The following is a 20,894-nucleotide window of genomic DNA, read 5'->3' on the forward strand; positions in this document are numbered from 1 at the left end:
CAAACAGTACACTGAGTCTGTTGTACATTTAGACTAAAACTAGTAAAAGCAAATAATGCTATGCATAAATGGTCTCAGACTCTGAGTGATTTTGCAGTGAATCCGGGCTCTTTCATCCTTTATTATCATTTGCATGAAGCGTCGTTCCGCATGGTGCCGAGTCATTCAAAGATGTTGAGAGGATTCGGCTGTTTCCAGGTGAAACAGGACTTGAACTCATCACATGAGTGCATAGTACTCGTATGTGTGTGACGGGCGAAATCATGATTAGTGTATTTAATACTGCAAAATCACTCAGAGTCTAAGACCATTTTATGCATAGAATTTGTTTTTAGTCTAAATGTACAACAGTGAGTGTACTAGTGTACTGTTTGCATCATACAGTGGAACATTACAAAGGCTACCAGCCACGACTCACGAGTCGCTCAGGCTTACTTCATCGTCGGTCAGTCCATCTGTCGTGCCCAAAAAGCAGATTTCAAGTATTAGGTAAGTAACATAATCATTAGTTCATGTTGTACTGAGTTCAACTGCAGTACATACATGACATGTCTGTACTGTGCACATGACATTTTTAGTAACAGGATACAGGATATGGCGAAAACGGGATCCAGGGATCCGGGATGGCCGGGAAACAAGCCCGCACTTGAAAGACAGTCAGAAATAGACAGATTCCAGAGAATAGGCTACCCATATGGCCATACCCATGACCAAACACTGTGACTGAGAACTATCCATGGCCTGCCCAGGCATGGCATTGTGGAGCACCAGCATTACGATGATTATGAGTACAAATAATTCGGAATCACGCACGGACAGGCAGTATCAATAAGCCCCATGGCCCAGTGCAGTGATATCAAAAATAAATGCATGATGGTATCGTTTAAATACCATGATTACCGGTATTCTGCAATGTAGTGGACTGGAGCATGGAGAGTCCTCAAATCAGAGTACTGTAAAAGAGAGAAATATTCGTCTGGAATTTAATTTCGTCTTTTTCGTCCAAGGAGCTTTTGGACTAAATTAAATGCCTGACGAATATTGATTTGTCCAGCTTTTCAATACACTCTTATGATCCATGGACGAAATTTACAACCGGACGAACTCCCTTTTTTTCGAGTTGGACGAAATTATTGACCGACGAAATTTTCTGCTTTAATAATATACAGTACACTTTCTAAATGTAGTAACTTGTGAATGATGACTTGTATTAGTCTAAAAGTTATAACGCACTGATGGTGTGGCACAAGCATTTTGAAGAAAGAGAAAACTGTGTGTGTGAGAGAGAGTGTGTGTGAGTGAGTGTGTGTGTGTGTGTGGCAGCTTCCACTGCGCCCGCTGCAACCGCTGTGTGCTATCGCGCCAAGGCATGAAACGTCACAAGTGCAGCCGTGGCTCGGCCAGAGCAACCAACACAGACCGTAGCTCCTTCTGCATCGTTTGCAATTGCGGTCGGCGTTTCAGTAGACCACAGGACCTATCCCGTCATCGCCCCTACTGTTCCGAACCTGCTCAACCCCCCATGGGGTCCGCATAGCCAGAATATGGTAGCGCGTCCAAGGTCCAAGGTGTGCGTGTGTGTGTGTGTGTGTGTGTGTGTGTGTGTGTGTGTGTGTGTGTGTGTGTGTGTGTGTGTGAGAGAGAGAGAGAGAGAGAGAGAGAGAGAGAGAGAGAGAGAGAGAGAGAGAGAGAGAGAGGAGGGAGAGCGCAAGAGTGAACACCCGCACTCATCCCAACCCGGGCCCATACTCTTCTTGCACAGTCAGACTACACTATAACACTCTATGTAGAGTTCGGTGGCACATACTGTGACATAGCGCTTGACAACATTTAATTTATCTTTGCAGCAGGACTGACATAGTGGGGCAGAAATTCAATCAAAATTCGCAATTGGAAGGAAATTATAAGAAAAATGCAATGTGGGTCAATGTGCTCAACTAAAGGTTATGCGTGAACAGCAGCAGCAGTGTGTAAAGGCTTCGCTATGAGTAGTCTACGTTAGTGACAGTCATATGCTCTTGCTAAGGTCTATGTGCTGGCTAGAGTTCATTACGGATTTACCGCGAGACAACAATTATTTGACTGAGCTAAATTGGCATGTCCTAGACAGGTGTGTTTGAAAGTAGTCGGCATGATTCCCGAAAGTAGTTACCGGGAAGAACCAAGGTAGCTGCGGCCCCCCGGTGAATTCACAACGGGACGATTTGACGAGGTGGGAATAGCGTCTCAAGGCGAGCGATTAGCATGCTTGCTTGCTATGGTGAGGGGTGAGCAGTATGAGTCAATGTACTAGTTTCTATTCGGCATCTCAACGCTAGGGCTAGAATTAATACCAGTAGCAGTACTATACATAAACTATTCAAATACTACGCCTGCTGGAAATAAGCTTATGCATAAGTGCATCTAGAGTCCACTACTACACAACTGATGGCGTAGTGATCAGTACGGTTCGACTTGAGTATTGATGTCCATTCTAATGTTTGACGGATGACGCGCGATTCATGATCGTCAGTGTTGCCATTGTTGTATTTTAGTGCATTATCCATTGCAAGTTCGGCTTTGTGATGACTCAACTTTAAATTCTCAATAGGAAATGCTGAACTGTTATAGAATTTGTATGTGTGTGGTGGGTGCTGCGTCATTGTTACGCGCTGATGGCGTTGTGTTCGGGTGACGGCTCTTCGAGTGGCTGTTGACTGTTTGACTGGGGTATGTAGGGCAGTGGAGGTGTAAGTTGCGGTGGGGTTTCCGCACTGCTGATGGCCGGTGGGCTGGGCGAGGAGTCGCTGCCGCCACCTAAACACTGGCCCTGCGAGAGTAGCGGGCTGGTCAGACTTCCTCGGCCTGGCTCAATCTTCTGCACACGTGAGCCATGCGGTGATATGACCATAGTGGGCTGCAGTGTGTCGTCAAACACATCATCCGACGGAGTGCTGATGTTCTCCAAGTCACTGTCCGTACCGCCACTGGCGTAGTCCGACGTTCCCACCCCGAACGGCGGCCTCCAGGTGTGCAACGCTTTCCAGAGTCGCCTGAACGGCGGCCTCTCCTCTGCCAGGTCGAACCAGCACTCCTGCATCAGGCCGTAGATGACCGGGGGACACTCGTGCGGCTGCGGCAGGCGCTTGTTCTGCTCCACCACACGCTTGACGACCTCCTCGTTGGACAGGTCGTAGTACGGCACTGCACCGTGAGTGAAGATCTCCCACAGGAGAACGCCAAACGACCAGATATCGGACTCCGTCGTGTGCTTGCCGTACATGATAACCTCCGGCGGCATCCAACGCACTGGCATTGCGGCAAGGTTGCCCTGGGGACGGTAGTAGTCTCGATGAATCAGGCCGCGCGACATTCCAAAGTCGGCGATCTTCACCACATGATTGCGTCCGACCAGGCAGTTACGTGCCGCCAAATCTCTGTGCACGTATCGGCGTGATGACAAATACTGCATGCCATGTGCCACCTGAGCTGCCATGCCGCAAAGGTCTAGCGTCGTCAGGGGCTTATCGAATACACTCACCTCCGTCGAAGTCGACGTGATCAAGGCGCGGTCCTTGTGAATAGAGTCAGCCGACTCGACGGAGAGATTCCTCCCTTTCATGTCGATGGTGGGTCTGCGATGGCGTTGTGCCTCTCTCAGGAAGTGCAGCAAGTCCCCGTACTCCATGTACTCGAAAAGCAGGCACAGTGGCTGCCCAGAGCTGCCATCGGGCACACACACACCGAGCAGCTTGATGATGTTGACGTGCTTGAAGCGGCTGATGACCTGCGCTTCGCGGATGAACCCACGCTCGGTTTGCTCGTTGCAGTCCGTCTTCAATGTCTTTATGGCGACAATGGATTTATCCTCGCCGGGTACAAGGTCTTTAGCCAGTCCAGACCACACCTTGCCGAAGTGCCCCTCTGCTATCTGAGCACTGAATTCCAGCTTGTCGTGTTGTAGTGTTGTCATGCCGTACAGGTCTGGTGAAGTTAGCCAGTATTCGGGGTTGTCTCGCACTACTAGCAATGGCGGGTCGTAGCCCTTCAGGCCAGGACCGACACGCTGCGATGGCTTGCGACCGTTGGGAGGAGAGTCTTCAACCTCCAGGGCGCGGCCAGACCGCGGGTGGAAATCGCCCGTCGACAGCTTTGGGTTTCTTGCGTAGCTGCGTCGGCGCCGATACACCACAAACGCTACCACAGTAGCAACGGTGAGGACGATCAGTGCGCTGATGGTACCCAGTGCAGCTTGCATGCCAGTGGATGATGTGACGCGAGCCGACGCTTCCACTTCCTCGTCGCAAAGGTCATCGTCATCCCCGCACCGCTCCCACCTCATAGCCGGATCACTGGTGTAGCACCAGGTGAAATCTGCCATGCCACCGGGATTGCGGCAGCGGCTGTCCGTAAGCGAGTACTCGTTAATGTGAGGCGATGGAGTATGCGGCAGAGTGAAGTTCCACTTCTGACACGGGCGGTTGCTCTTGGTTACCGTGCGCGATGCTTTGGATGCGCATCGTCGACCAGTCGATATCACTCGGTCTGTATGGATGAACAAGAAACACACACACACACACATGCATGCACATACACATATGTGTACACACATACCCACACCAACACCCACACACGCACATACACATGTATAAACAAACACACACACACACACACACACACACACACACACACACACACACACACACATGCGCATGCACCCAAACGCGCACGCGCACACACACACACACACACATACACACACGCATACACACAGAAGCACACATGAACACAGAAGCACACCCAAACACACAGAAACACCAAAAAGAAACAAATGTCAAGAATGTATCTTGTGACTTCTTCTAGTTTAATTATATTTAGTGGCTCAGTATCCGAGTTTAATGTATCTTGTAGTGGTACATTTCTAAACATAGCAATTCTAACAAGTTCATACAGTATGTTTGTGTATGAACGTTCACATGCACACATACACTATGCTTATGAACACACACCCATGCACGAACACGCACACACATAATGATATTTTTTCCGCCGTGGATATTGTTTGCCTTACGATTGCACACAGTGGATGAAACTCGGATTTGCAAAACAATTACGAATGATCCATTGTCTATTGATATGTGTCATTGCCCCACACCAAGTTGGATGTTGAGCACTCTTTCCTCTGCTGCTGCAGATCCTAGTCCGACAGACTACATGTACATCATGTATCCATAGTGTACATACAAAGGCTGGACCCTCACCTGTGAAACCGTCCATGACGTGGATACATCGTTCGTGCCGATGATGCTCGTGACTGTCGTAACTCCCGTGAGAGCAATCCAGCGGGTCATGGCCGAAGATAGCCTTCAGCTTCTCGCGATAGTCAGGCGACACCGGACATTTGGCGTTGAACTTCTGACAGTAGGCCGTGCACACTTGGCGGGTTTGACCACAGGAACCGGCGGAGTTTCGGTCGCACACCGTGTACGCTTGCAGGCACATCAAGCGCTGCAGGTGTACGGCACACTGTGTGTTGAGCTTTGCCTTGCGTTTGAGATCATGGACAACTGCGTATGGGTCGCGCATGGTGTCGGCGGCGGAGGCTTGCCTTTCGAGCAAGAAGGCGTAGGCGCCTTTCTTCACGCTGTGCGACGCAATCAGTGAAACGTCTCTGCAAAAGTTTCCCTCGTACTTGCGGCAACCTTGAGCTTCAATATCTGTGACGAGCAAGGAAACGAAAAGAATTTGAAAACATTATGAAGAGGCTGAGAGGGTGAGATGGACTAGAAGCGAAGGATCACCTTCGAAACTTATCCCACCTACAGGCAGCAGACCTACCCGGGAAAACTTGCTCTATGTACATTTGTAGCAATGATATAGCCTGCAGTACTTCAGGAGATGGCTCACATTGCGTCTTTCCATGTACACATGAAACTCCCCCCCCCCCCCCCATCCTCCATGCACCCCTCCCCTTACACATATTTTTGGCTATTTTCGGCATGGGCATTTTCGGCCCAAAATTTGTTGCGGCCGAATATTTTTGGTAAGGTTTAGTGTGACAGTGTATACAGGCAGCAGCAGTACAGGCTGAAATTTAAATGCGGCAGAAATGCGTTTTAGCCTGAGAGGCCGAAATTTGGACGCGTCTAAATTTGTAGACATATAGTGTGGAGGGCAGATATAAACTTACCATTTGAACAGCGCGGGATATTGCAGTCACTAAGTGTATCTATTCCAGTGTAACACCACGGTGTGGAGGTCAGATATAAACTTACCATTTGAACAGCGCGGGATATTGCAGTCACTAAGTGTATCTATTCCAGTGTAACACCACGGTGTGCTACTCCTGCCCTCGGGATTGCGGCAATGGTTGGCGACGGTGGCGGACCACGGGTATGTGCTGTTCGGACGGCTAGCGGCAGAGTGCAGCTGCGGATCCCACGGCACACACTGCTCCTGGTCGTGTGTGACCGATGCCACACCTGCGTAGTTACTGCCATCACCACACACACAGTCACCTGAGGATACAATCACGGGCATAGATGCACACACAGGAACACACACGCACAAACACCCGCAAGCACACACATAACGTACAAAAACACAACTTTGCATAAGATAGTGTATTTTAGCACGCATCGCTTTCGTAATGCGCCCAAAAATCATTTCGGAATGAGCTCTGCGTGTCATCAGGAATCTGTCTCCACTTGTACCTTCGGTCAAAAATTCAATGATACAATTACAAGATAGAAACGAGCAGATCACATGCATCTTAGAAACTACCGGCACCGTCCACTCCTTCAACGCTACAAAATAAATCAGGTCCTAACATATTACTTACGGTTTCTAACATTCGTAGGCCGTGCTGCAGGAAACACACACACAGAACCATGGATATCGTATAATAAGCAACAACAGGCACGTGCACAAGTCATACAGTATTCCTCGGACTGAACGCTGAATCCGAAAAACAAGTCGCACTCTCTTTCCCAGTCTATATCATTATAGTTACAATACGATCATGCTTGGATGTACGTTAGTTGCACTTGTTCTTAAACCAGAGGGGGAGGGGGGGGGGGGGGGATATTGTGGAAAAAATCTGCGACTTAAATTCGGGGAAGTGCAGTACACAAACTAAATACTATTGAATCCTGCAAAAGACGCACAATCAACCATGCATATGCCCAACACAGGTAGAACCCATGCACTTTAGTGAATATACTAAGTAATCAGACACCGCTTAGCCGCACACATCCGTTTTCCACAAAAATGATCCGAATAGGTGAGGGAACGGGATAATCGAACACACATACTGTATGCATGCATGACATTATGCTGTAAATCGGTAACCAGCGATTTTCTTCCGGATGGCGAGGGATCCGAAGAAAAGAGGACCGGATAAGCGAGGTCTGACTGTACATTGTACTGATTGTAGGCTGAATGGGAACTGGCTCATGAAGCCAAGCCAAACAAAAATTCGACCAATGTAGAATCTTCTCAAGAAGTTGCTAACACAGTGCATGGGTACGGCAAGAAGTGAGCACTCCATGTACTCTGCACATTGCTTATCTATACTTGAACTCTGCAATAGCACACAACAGTTACTGCTAGTCGACTCACCATATCTAAGAGATGTCACACACTGACTTCTTAAAACGTAGTCTTCATCCTCGGCTGTCGGAGTGGAGCAGTCCAAGTCATTGCCCAAGGTAGTGTTCAGATCTGTGCTCTTGATGTGCAAGATGAGACCGTCCCACTTCGCACTGCAGAACTCCGTTCTGGCACGATAGCAGTCTGAAGCACACACGGGCTGCTTCCAAGACTTTCTGACGTCCGAGTACTGCACTGACGAGGGATCACACGGAGAATACACGTACTCGCAGATCATGCGATGCACCAGATCAAAGCATGCTCGGGACTCGCTGACATTCAGGTGTTCCGTGAGCCGGAGGTACACCCTATTGCGCAACTCCCGAACCTGGCTGTGCGTGACCGGTTCGCCATCTCCGTTCAGTTCTGGCCAGAACACAAACCTATTCCCCAGAAACTGACCGCAAGTGTCGTTACTCTGGTGCAGTTCACAATGTCCACTGGAGCAAAAGGCAACAGGAAGTCCACAACAAAAGTGGGTTTAGGTTGTGCATATTCGCCAAACGCAGATCGAGGAAATGTTACAGTTTTTTAGGCTTCTTGAAATTTAACGTTACGAGCCCAAGTTTCATGCAAAATTCAACAGAAAATAACCATGAACCCAGCAGCCAACTTTAAAAGTCATGATACATTCTCATTGGTAAATACAATGTCATGATTCCTGTGGGCAACACCTGCTATAACCTTCTATTCGTCACTTTTTGTTCACAGTAGAACTCCTAAACAAACAGAGAGGTGCACTAGGTGCAAGAGGAACCTCATTCCACACGCAGCATTAGTCCTTACCGTTGCACTCCTGCAGCCGGGCATCAACCATCGGAGTAGCGCAGGACGCCGCGCGCAGCAGAGATAGAGAACAGTGAACAGTGCACAGAGAAGCAAACACAGGCACAAGCTAGTCAAGTCAACGTGCTCACTGGCCTACGGGAATAGCACACCAACACAAATGTCATTGTATGTTGCACAGGAGGTATACCAACAAGCACTATAGCCGCACATCCTGGCAGAACGATAGTGCTCTGATTCTTGGAATGCTATGAACGATGCTTTATTAAAGTTTGAAACAAGCCATTACTCCACATTGCACTCTTAGCCCACATTCATAGCATCATACTCCACAGCGAGCAAATTGCTTACAATGCTTTTTTAATTAAAAGTGACATGCCAAACTGTTTCGGCATGGAATGCTATGAAAAGTGTTGTGCTGATCAATCGCAGGCACTGCAGAGTATGCAACACATGCCAGCCAGAGTACAACCCCCGAAGAGCTTGCAACTCCCACGCCGCATACCCTGCTGCCGGGGAAGAATTTCAAGTTGGCGTCATCTTTTTGCAATGCTCCTTTGCCTAGTTTGTATCTGATCAAATGCGACTTTGTCCATCACGGGTCGAGGCTATGGCTAATAATAAGTGTATAATACGCATTGTATCAGAAATTACGTCAACTTGAATTTCTGTGGGGACAGCACACACAGCAAAGTTGCACATTCTTGGAAGGGGGGGGGGGGGGGGATTCACTCTTGATGCCACTGCAGATATTCCGATGCGTGCAAGTGCACAGGGCAAGTCTGAGCATTAGTGTTGCTATGCATTGCACTGGAGAGACGTTCAACTGACAGCACCTTCTGCAAAGTCAGTAGGGAAGCGACACTGCACATTAGAAGGGGGGTCAATGGTACAGTATGTTTATAGATCAGCTTGTCACAAGTCATAGAGATACAGTATGTTTATAGATCAGCTTGTCACAAGTCATAGACTTGCAACCCCCTTGATAAGTCTTCCTCTACGAATAAAGACAGTAAGGCAAGGACAAATCCTCAGACCTTTTAGCGTGAACGTTCTTGTTGCAGTTCCTTGAGCAACCGAGCCAACACACGTGACCTTTCCTTCGTGTTCTGGTCTGAACACGTCGATCCCAAACTTAGAGCTTCCCGGGACGGTGTAGTTATAAACTTGAGCACCTGGAATGGTCAAGTTTTCCCAATAGGCGTGCAGGCCTGGGAACTTGCTGCGGAATCTACACGACACCACTGCATTCTTTCCGAACTCCAATAGTGAGGGCTCAAATCTCTCTCTCAGCCGCGAGTCAATAAAACCAGATGAGATAGCTGTAGAAGATAATGCAGCACACATACATACGCACACATACACATGCACACAGACGCGGACACATATGCACATGTTAACACGCATTCACATACACACACAAACAAACATTCACACATGTGAACACACTCAAACAATCACAATAGGGCTTGAAAGTGATACGTCAAAAACGGCCAGGGAGTACTAAGTTGACATCAGATTTCTATTTTGGATCCACTAAGGTGTGACTTTGCTATTGCCTCAGAATGTGGGTGCATAGCAACCCACTCATGTCGTATGCAGGGGTGACTTTTACTTCGCCACCAGTTGTAACCCCGCCCCCAGTAGCCAAATCAGTCAGTTTCACTGGTTACATCACCTTGCTGTGAGTAAGACGGCTTGAAATGTGCTTGGATCCATACAAAAACTGGATCCCACATGCATCCAATTTTTGAATTTTTGAAATTGTTGCTATGCTGTGACGTAGCACTTTCAAGCCCTATAGACAGTCCACATTACACATGTATTGGGGCTACACAATGCACTGGAGGTGCACCAAAAAGTATCAGCAACAGTGTTACTAACCATTAGAAGAACTTACATTACTAGTACTCTGTAAGACATGTTATTAGAACGAGTCGCAAATTTAACGATTGTCCAAAATTCATAGGTTAGCGAGAAGATATGTCAACGATCTTGCAGTATTTTGCCATATCCACACACAACATATGTGAAGCAGTGCGGCCTCAACGGATCTTATCATAACGAAGAAATGTCATCCGTGAAAACGTTAGATTTACTTCCTTGTTATATATACATGTCTTACAGTAATAGAAATTGAAGGCTATGCCTACTAGTCTGCTGCCCAATGAAATACAGTTGCATTCCTCAAGTATACGCAGGGCGTTGCGCAGCCATAGACTTGCGAACACTGGACTGTGAAAAGGTGCAAGGTACAAACTTGAATGACGCGCTTGGATCTCATTGAGCAGGACTGTAGTATATTTTTGCTACTAGATATGTCACTCTCCTACAAACTCACCAGGAAGAACATTGATGACGTAGGCTTTGAGATTGTCCACCTCTCTGTTGTAGCAAACAATCCTACTTTGATTATAGCGTACAGCCGGTGGACCGAGGACAATGCTTGCATTGCCTGTGGTGACCTGAAACGTGTCGTTCCAACTGACGTCCTGTAGATCAGGAAGGTCCAGGCAAGTCAAGCTGAACTCCTCGTGTTCGTAGACGTCCACTTTTTCAGTCGTGCCTGTGTGCAAAACAGAACAGTGACAGAGCAACATACCATGATTGTCAGGAGCAGAAATTCACAAACTCACATGTACTTCATGTTTGATCTCGGGCGTATGGACCGTGCAGGGCATGGTCAGATGAAGCGAATCATAGCTTGGAATACACGGTCAGAGAGAAACAGGTTGTGTCACACTCACACACACGACCCACTCATATACTCGACATACTCACACTCAGAAGAGACCATGACTGTGCGAATATCCAAACAGATTAGCTATGAAAAACTACGGTGTAGTATTTACTTCACAGGTGACTGTGCACAAAATGCGTGTGCAAGTACCTACACTGCACTTGGTTTGGGCGGGGGCGGGGGGGGGGGGGGTAGAGATCGAGGGAGAGAGAGGGAGAGAGCGAGAGAGAGAGAGAGAGAGAGCGAGAGAGAGAGAGAGAGAGAGAGAGAGAGAGAGAGAGAGAGAGAGAGAATCAGTCAGGTAGACAGACAGACACGGAGACACACAGACATTGAGAACACTAGTTATTCAATATCGAGCATCTCCTGGATAACACAGCATGCTCATAAATGCTAATGAAACTTACCAGCCATAATCAACATTGCTTGGGATTCTGCACTGCCTAGTTCATTGCTAGCAGTGCAAGTAACATTGTAGTCCATGTCCACCCTGACTGAGGCTCTGACATGTAGCTTCTTCAAATCTTGGCTGTCTACAAACACCTTTGTCTGGTAGGGAAGACGTCGTTCTATCTCGATTTCATCTCCGTTCACATACCATTTGACCTGAGGTGGTGGGACTCCGGTAACTTTACAGTTGAATTGAACCTGTTTACCGGCGCTCATGAAGAGGTATGGGCCTCCCTTGATCTCCGCTGTTGGACTAGTGTGTGCTGATGTTGCGCAAATATGCAAATACACAAGCACACAAATAAAAAGAACACATACATACATACACACGCGCATACACACACACACATTCAGATAGAAACAAACACACACGCATACACATGCCATGCACACGTACATCCACATACAATCCACATACAAACAAACACACGCGCACAAGCAAACACACACACCAAAAAAGGATTTAATTAGACATTGGGTTATGAAAAATAATAGAACTAAGTTTAAATTTAAATTCTCTGATTCCACTAGCGCCTTACCACACTATATCAAGAACATTCATTGAGTTTTTGTAATCATTGCTGTCTGATGATCGCCACAGGCGTGAAACTCTGAGTCACAGCCAACCCAAGCTCCGTATCCCATTCTATTCTTTTTGAAGTAAGTTTCCATAACCTAACCTAAAATGCTACAAGGAGAGACTCGGATGGAGAGCCAATTATTAATTCATGATAGTAAAAAAAAGGACCAAGGAACTACAAATTACTCTATAATGTTCACTAACGACACCAGTTACTTGACAATCAGCTCATGCGATAACAATTCGCACAACTGAACGAACGGAACTGACGTTCTACAAGTAACTGGCTATCAGCTCTAGCACGTCTTGGGTGCGCACTCCAACGGCCTTCCAACTTTGAAGGTTCTAAGCTCTTCGATAACATAGGAGGCAAAGGTGAGCGCAACCAAGACAAGCACAAGCTGAAAGTATCAGCTGTGAAGAACGTTGGCTGATTGTCAAGCTGATTTTCAATTAACTGGTGGTGTTAGTGGACATTATAGCGTAACTTGTAGTTCCTGGGTCCTTTCTTTACTATAAAACGCTACAAGGAATTGGAATACTGACCACTGACATAAAACAATTGATAGGGAACTGTCATTTGCACAAGCAACCTCAACATCCACAGATTTCATGTAGGTTGTGCAAAGCGTTCGCGATGGACCATGGCTCCTACCTAAGCACGTTGGTTGGTGCTGATCCCATTTGGATGTGGTGTGCACACATTGCCGCTCGTATGTTCCATTCAAGAAGAAGCCTTCCTTGCAAGAAAATATCGTTTTACCGTTCGGGGTGAGACCATCAAGGACCTTTGCAAAGCCATTCTTTGGTACTGGCAGTGGCCGGCAATAGATGATTTTCTGAATGCAGGTTCGAATGCGGTCGTATTCATTCCACACATCGAAGCAGGTGAAAGGGCGTACAATACCATAGTGCATGTTGGACCAAGAGAGTATGGCGATCTTTTTGTTCTGGAGAGTCTTGAGCGAGTCCACGTCGAACCTTTGCAGTTCCATGTCAGGTTGTGGTCGTCCGCGAATCAAGCATTCCACTGTCTGGTTGCTACCGGCAACCACAGTCAGCGTTGTGTTCTCACATTCAACAGATGGTAAGACTGAGGGAGGAAAACGCATGAGAAAAAACAACAACAAAGACCAGTCACGGCGCTTCAGTAAATCTAACATGCCACCAAGCCTTTGTTGGCCTATTCAGCAAGCTTATTGAATGAGGTGCATACGCCAACGTGTTTAGCCTTTAGGAGCTTGCATCAAGAATGCTAACACCCAACGGAATGTTCAATGTTCTAAGGAACCGAACACTAAACAGGCACCATGCAGGTCTAGATTATTTACATGCATACCTAGATAACTCTGGGTGCATTCATAGATATACAAAAACACTTCCCACATCGCTTCCAGCTCTGTATCTGCCCGGGATTTCAGATTGGTGAGGACAACATGTCATTCTCCACTTACGATCGGTACGGAATTCTTCACGCCTGCCTGTGGAAGAGTGGTTGGGTCCGTTGTACGTCTTGCTTCGTATCTTGTACGCCTGGTCTTGATCCAAACCGGTAATATTGACTTGTCCCTCCTCAGCCGGGTTGTCGATTTCGGTGGGTGTGGGATTGGACGCAGCTCCAGTCAGTTGTATGATGATCTTGGTGACATTGGCCACGTTGTACTTCAAATGTACTACCTGCAACTTCCAGCCGAGCGTAACCCAAGAGAGTCCCTTGGCCAGCACAGAGATCACACCCGTTTTGGGAACCGACACCTTTTTGGCCATCTCTTCAATCAACGGTCTTCGATCAAAGCCATTGAGTTCCGGTGGGTAGACTACAAAAAAGCACAAAAATAACGAAAAGGAACTTTCAAGCTAACTCCAGTTGCCATGTGAAAGTCAGACAATAATATGGTGCAACTGAGAAATCTGCCGAACAAAAATAGTGCCCAAATGTTCTCCCTTTTCTATTGAATTGTGCCGTTCTTGTCCATGCATGTGCATGCCCCCCCCCCCCCATGTTGTGGAATGTGAGATATCTCTGAGAAGACTCTCACTCGGAAACTTACAGATTTTGACATCGAATGTTTTCTTGACGATGAGCAGTCCTTCTCTATCGTAGACTGCACAGACATACTCCCCGTTGAGCTCCTCCGTATGATTCATATTGTCCTGAAAGTCGGTAAGCGAGAGAATGGATCTGTCCTCGCCAGTCAGCGAGAAGAGGTACGTCTCCAGGCGGTCTTTACGTATGCGTTGACCGTTGCGATACCACTTTGTGTGAACGCCGCTCTCGGGAGCGATTGTATCCGGTCCTTTAGAGTAGTTCAGCAGACAGTTGAGCTCCGCTTTCAACATGTAGCGCTTGTCCACGGCCAGGTTATGCTGTCGTATTGCCACGAAATGGTGACTGGGGTCGGTGCGATTGTACCCCACCAACATTAGAGTCATGGCTTCAGTGTTGGTTCCATAGTTAGCTGTAGAAAGAGGAGCAGGCGTCAACAGCACAACTGAGATCAGTACGGATAAGGCAGTGCATGTAGAGTGAAATCTGTATAGGAAGACCACTTAAGGGACCTTCGAAACGTGGTGTCCGCGAGGTGGTCTCCTTATGCAGGGTAATCTGACTGGAGATGGCATCCCTTGATCCTAATTTTAGTGGTCTTGTTGTAACTGCCTTTTCTCCACTTGCTCCCAGTCCCGTGCCATCTCCACACTTATACAAAAGGGACGACGATAAGTACATTTGAAAGACTGTTTATCGCAAGATGACTACGGAAACACAACTAGACATGACGAACTCAAGACGAAGACTGCTTTTCACACCACAGCAACACGTGCATGCACCAACACGACGTACACACGACGTACACGACATAACGTACTACAACAGTCTTCTAGGACAGGTGGTTGCCTTAACAGTGTGGTAGCCTTGACAGGTTTTCCGCATTTCTACTTGTGTCTGTCTGTTTAGGATGATCATTGTGAAATAAATTTGCCAAGGTATTGCACAGAGAATGTTGCACACATACAACAGTAGAACACAACACGTTACCATTATGTTGGTGGGATGAGGGTGAGGCTGGCACAGGGCCATATAGAGTATGACTGGAATACCACAACCACCATCCATGTACATGTACATGATAATGCAATGCAACTTACACATTGCCTATTGCCCGACTGACCCGCTCAGGTGGTGGGGCACACCAGTACACACGGTTTCAATAAGTAACTGGCAAACCAACACCCAAGTTAATTCTACTAACCACTGAACCAGATCGGAACGTGGCCCATCACAGCACCCCAGGGATTATTTTTCAATGTTTGATTTACTTGTCACCAATTAGCATTACCAGTAAAGATGCTGGAAGGTGAGTATTAACAGTAAGGAACACCTGTGCATATTGTCACTTCACACTGTAGATAAGAACTGGAGACCGGAGAATGCAGTGGCCGTGATCCTTGCATGCAGAACGCCATCCCACACCACACCAGGACGCTGGAAGACCAGAACCCCACCACACCGAGGACCACTTCAGCCGGGGAATGGGTAACATGAGAATTTGAAAGGCGTTGAAGGACCAGTTGTGCTGAGTTCCTTTGTGTTCCTTTCAACAGTACAGTTCAATCACTATCCCCCACTTTGTTAGCAATTATTGAACCTTGAGTACTGGCCACTACTGCCACTAGATGGGACTTCTCACAGACTGTCTCAGTGCACCCCTCTGCACAGAAGTATCACTTGGATCATTGAACACCAGTCATCAGCCAAAACCATGGAAACACCAGCCACTGCAGAAAGCCTAAGTAATGATATAATTTTAAGTGCGCAATGTCAAAGATATAACGTTTCATTTTGGCCACATACTAATGGGGAGTTGTTGAGACATTACGCCAGGTATGCCTGGGAGGAGTAAGGAGTTCAGAGAACACCTGTCTGTGACATTTGATGGGCACCATATTGTGACCAGCTATGCTATCCTTTCACATACTGGATCTACGCAATAGCCTACTAGTATTACAAACAGCAAATTACTTTTGTAGGACGAAGGTAGCCACATCACTTACAGCTGAGCTGCACAAACCAAGTTACAATTTGTTCCATGAAGTATAGTGGGGCAAGAGCAATGCCTAGGAGTTGTGGTGCACCACACGCCACCACCCCACCCACACCCCAACACACACATTCCTGAGCTTCGTTCTTGTATACACCCATATACAGAGAGCGATCCATGCAGAAAGAAAGAGGCAGGGGGACAGAGAGAGAGAGAGAGAGAGAGAGAGAGAGAGAGAGAGAGAGAGAGAGAGAGAGAGAGAGAGAGAGAGAGAGAGAGAGAGAGAAAAGAGGGGGGGGGATTACTCAGGGGCAGTATGGAACATTGACAAAGAAATGTTGTAGATTGGATAATCAACACACAAATTCCAGCAACTTGCCACCTACTGCTCAATTACAAGTAGATAGTTTGCCTCCCTTCATGCTCCTCTAAATGGCATGCACTTCTTCTAGTCACAAAGTTCCTTTGCAAGTGACCTTGAGCATTCACAGTTGATGGAAGCAGGACTTAGAGTCCTACATCGTACTGTCATCTTAACACTCTGGGGATCCGATGAAAAGGATGAAGATATATTCGTGGAAAACATACCTATTTGCACTTGTACCATACCCATATTTTTCACAGAGATGTCAACTAACAACTGGAAACTTGGAAAGGTAGGGTTCTTAGAGATAAAGAGAAAGCTTGCAAACAACGACCGTTTATCGCGCATGAGAAAGATGTCATTATTCGCAAGTTGTCGATATTTGTGAGGTTGAAACTTTGAACGTATGCAGTCTAAGGATGACTATGCCCAAAGATTGTGTAAATATTCGTGCGTTTATCACAAGACTGTATATTGAGACGGGGTGAAGAGCGGAGGTGTTAGGGCCACATCATGGTTTTATAAACCGTGCTCTTTTTCTGACCCTTACACACACCATTTAAAGGTTTTACATCCAGGATACGATTTTGTCACAAACAATTTCATGTATTTTGCTTCGCCAAGCCAACACATGTTGATTCTGTGCAAGCAGTAAGTTGATCAGAGCCTACAAATAGACATTGAGTGAGAGTGCTGCACGAGGTTCCAAACTCGGATATCCCGGATTCAGCTGCAGACCCTGCCAAACATAGACAGGCCAGGATGCCAAGGTCGTCCTCTCTGCAACACATTGTCTCTGACTTGTGCAAGTTGTGGTTTGGTGAGCCTGCATATCAGTGTATCTCTCTTCCACTGTTACATGACTTGTACTTTGTTCTTGTACAGTAGATCTACATATCAGAGCATAGATCTATGGACTGTGAAATCTTGGACAGTCATGTACTTCTGGGACATAGTAGCAACAGAATCGGTCAAAAGTCAGTTTGTACACAGACTAGTGACTGGGTGTGTTGAGTGCCAGAGGCAGAGTGCTATTATACTAGTACTAGTACAGCATAACAGCATCGATAAAGACCTCTTCTCGTCGTTTTACAGACTTTTCACAAGAAGCAGAGAGACAGAGAGCTACGGACCAAGTATCATAACAATGTCATACTGCTACTACCACTGTACCAGTGCTGGTGTATCGGAGTTATAGTATCACTCATACACGAAGAGTCTGGCTCGGAGCGTGTTTCACAGCCTACAAGTAGTTTACTCAACGAACCTTAGTTTAGAAGGTTATACATGTCAACAGAACAACCTACAGACAGGGTCAGTGCACGGACAGTCGACAGTGGCATTGGAACGGAACAAAAGCGGAAATACTGACCAAGACAAAGACGCTACTTCACAGTCGACATGACCACACTACACACGTACACATCCATGCGACGGTGCTGCGAAAGGCACAAGCACTCCTCGGCTCTAGCGGCTCTAGTGCCTCTGCATTCTATCATCTATTATCTATGATACGCACGCAAAACTAAGACGATGCACGAGCCAGTGGCATGCATCGCCAAAATACATCCTTCGAACAAGCCAACCAAGAAACACGCTCGGACCAACGTCAACAGCGGTTTCCAACAAGCAACAACCATATTATGAGAGTGGTCGATCCAGAAGAGTCTGAGAGACCATGCATGCTCCTGGACCATGCAAGGACTACAGGGTAAGTCAGTGATGACACAAGCAGCAGTTTCACACAATACACTCATGAGTCATACGCTGGGTTGACCATGTTGACTTCAACGTTCTCCTCGAACTACAATACAGTGACTGTTTCTGTTTCGTGAATCAACAAGGAGACATTTTCAGACACTCCAGGAACCGTAAACAAGGTAATGCCAGGGCCCAGGCCCAAATGGCTTCAGTCAAAATGAAAATAAGGTTAAAACCATGAGCGCTATACTCTCTCGACTCTATGCCTTACCCTGGTATAAACGTCTGGGTGGAATCCAATTCCAATTCTCGTCGCCGCCCTTTGCATAATTGTACACTTTTTGGTTAGTGTTTGCCATACAACAGGTCGCGAAGCTCAGGCAAAGGAGAAGAGAGACCACTCCAAACCGTCCATGTGCTGCTCCACGGTACAAGCTAGCAACGGACCGGCAGCGCCGTTCTCCTCCAATTGCATCCATCGTCGTCTTCAGCTGTTCCAACGCCACGGGACTGGAGCACGGATCGAAACACAAGAAGAGGTGCACTCTTCCCTCAGAGCGCCGAGGTGTGCTCAAATGGCAACTCGGCTTCTATCAGTCCATTTCTCGTCTCCCTCTCTCTTCTAGTATGGATCGTTGCATGGACAACAATGACCAGCTCCGTGGCGTACAAGCTAGACTTCACTCCTCACGGAACACTAGTAACACTGATCACAGGCTACGCGTATACGGAGTCTACAGTATCACCTTTGCGACACGCTTGCTCATCCCAGTTCGTTTACAACTCGACTCTGCAGTCGCGTGGTGTGCAAATCACACCCGTTGCCACTCTTTGCTGCCTTTCCTCGCTTCAATGGAAGGAGAATTTTTCCAGTGTGTCTGTGCCACCTACTGCAGCCTGCATGCATGCGCATATGCAGGACCGAACTACCGGTAGAGCTGACCTGCTACCCGACTCAGCGCTGGCACTGCACTCTCTACACTACACTCATTTGTGACACCAAGCGTGCAGCTACTACTCAGTACATGACTGTGACTGGGACTTTAGGTACTTTTAGTGCTCCGTGCATGTATGTCGTATACGCGTAGGCAGGAGACTGGGTGTTGACAAAGACAAAGCGCCATCCACTTGGCTCAGAGTGAGGACCGTTGAGGGGCTGCCAGATGCAGAGTGTAGAAAGCTAGCCTAGACGCTAGAGCTAGCCTAGGCAGAGACGAAAGAGTTTAGTGATTCACTTTCACTGCACTGAGCTGATGAGCGCCTGTGACGTTTTGCCCGTAGCTTGTTGTGGTGCAGACTGCAGAGTCCGCCATGGCATGGGATGGGTCTGACGGCTAATGGCTGCTCTTTGGATGGCCTTGCTCATTAGCGTCATGCGATGGCAGGTAATGGCTACATGTTTGTCAGTACATGCGGTGTGCGCTGTGTAGTGTGTAGACTGAGATTAGTGAGAAGAGGCTAGACGTGGTGCTAAGGCCTGGGCAGTAGGGGAAATGCAGCGGTAAGACTAAGACTAAGTAAGAGTAATACTGCCAGATTCATGGTACTGGTGCTAGTGCAGTGGTGACTGGTGCCTGGTGGATCTGTTCTCGAGAGGCTGAGATGGGCCTGTCCATCATCCTATTCAGCTGCGTGTCAGTGGCGCCGATCACACGCCAGTGTAGCCATGTCGAGCAAGATCTGCAATGCACGCTTCCCGTCAACACCCACGCATTCGGCGGTCGATCGCTTGACCAAAAATGAGCGTATGTCGGCAGCAAGCCTGATCTGCCTGCTCGCCAGCTGTAGTCTTTTCCTGTCAGTAGCCGAAACCCGGTCTTGTCTTGGGACACCACCAGCGCGACCTTGATACTGCCACTCGTGATCGCGACCTGGACCTCCGGGGTATCCCCAGCCGGCAGGTAGGATCGCTCCATCAGTGGCATCACGGCGTGATCAGTGCATGACTCACGAGTGCATAATTATCATCAAACGCTGCATAGTCATGTAGCTGTACTGTAGATGAGAAAGACAATTAAAGGGGAAGTATACCCTAAAATCAAATTTTCACCAGTTGTAGTCTTCTGGGTGCTGAGTCGAATGGTCTTGGTCCGAGGAAGCTGCGACGCTCCCTTCCTACTTGAATCCCAATCGAACTCGCGCACTTCCACCGAAACTGGGTGACTGCGCCCTACTAGATGGGGATTTGTATGCAAAATGTCACTAAAAGCGCCATTTCGTTCTTATAAAAGCACGGATGACCGCGATTGGCCCATATGTTGTAGTCTTTTGGACGCTGATTCGACTGGTTCTGGTCCGAAAAGGCTGCGATGCAGCGTTCCTCCTTTATTCCCAATCGAACATGGTTGAACAAGCGGTCACGTGCTCCTGGGTGCCCAAATCACCTGGTCACCGCGCCAGCAGGCGACAACTTTCACACCAAGGTTCAACTCGAGTTCAACTCGAGTGACAGGACTGCACCCAAAAAAGGTCAAACAGGCTAGTAAGTTGTACCCTGCAGGCACGGTGACCAGCTGACTGGTGTACGCAGGAGCACGTGACCGCTTGTTCAACCATGTTCGATTGGGAATAAAGGAGGAACGCTGCATCGCAGCCTTTTCGGAC

At 47.6% G+C, this 20,894-nt stretch overlaps 1 protein-coding gene across 3 annotated transcripts; it reads right to left on the reverse strand.

Moving 5' to 3' along the window:
• Positions 1-1,787: 1,787 nt before the first annotated feature.
• LOC135817088 (inactive tyrosine-protein kinase transmembrane receptor ROR1-like) lies at positions 1,788-19,288 on the reverse strand. 3 transcript variants are annotated; one of them, XR_010553503.1, is made up of 8 exons: positions 18,562-19,288; positions 14,237-14,644; positions 13,640-14,002; positions 12,841-13,278; positions 11,563-11,868; positions 10,757-10,981; positions 8,416-9,737; positions 7,865-8,069 (listed from the first exon to the last, which is right to left on the reverse strand). XR_010553503.1 is itself a non-coding variant. In XM_065330203.1 (6 exons), exons 2-6 carry the CDS (start codon positions 7,865-7,867, stop codon positions 2,645-2,647), a joined length of 2,871 nt encoding a protein of 956 aa, XP_065186275.1. In that variant the 5' UTR covers positions 7,868-8,069; positions 8,416-9,319; the 3' UTR covers positions 1,788-2,644. The 3 variants fall into 3 exon arrangements, 2 of the variants coding, with proteins under 2 accessions (XP_065186275.1, XP_065186276.1); XM_065330203.1 differs by lacking the exons at positions 10,757-10,981; positions 11,563-11,868; positions 12,841-13,278; ... (1 more) ...; positions 14,237-14,644; positions 18,562-19,288 and adding exons at positions 1,788-4,524; positions 5,241-5,696; positions 6,255-6,497; positions 6,821-6,844 and having other exon boundaries at positions 7,600-8,069; positions 8,416-9,319; XM_065330204.1 differs by lacking the exons at positions 7,865-8,069; positions 8,416-9,737; positions 10,757-10,981; ... (3 more) ...; positions 14,237-14,644; positions 18,562-19,288 and adding exons at positions 1,788-4,524; positions 5,241-5,696; positions 6,170-6,395.
• Between the last annotated feature and the right edge of the window lie 1,606 nt (positions 19,289-20,894).

This window comes from Sycon ciliatum, chromosome 5 (assembly GCF_964019385.1).
Source record: "Sycon ciliatum chromosome 5, ocSycCili1.1, whole genome shotgun sequence".
Taxonomy (NCBI): domain Eukaryota; kingdom Metazoa; phylum Porifera; class Calcarea; order Leucosolenida; family Sycettidae; genus Sycon; species Sycon ciliatum.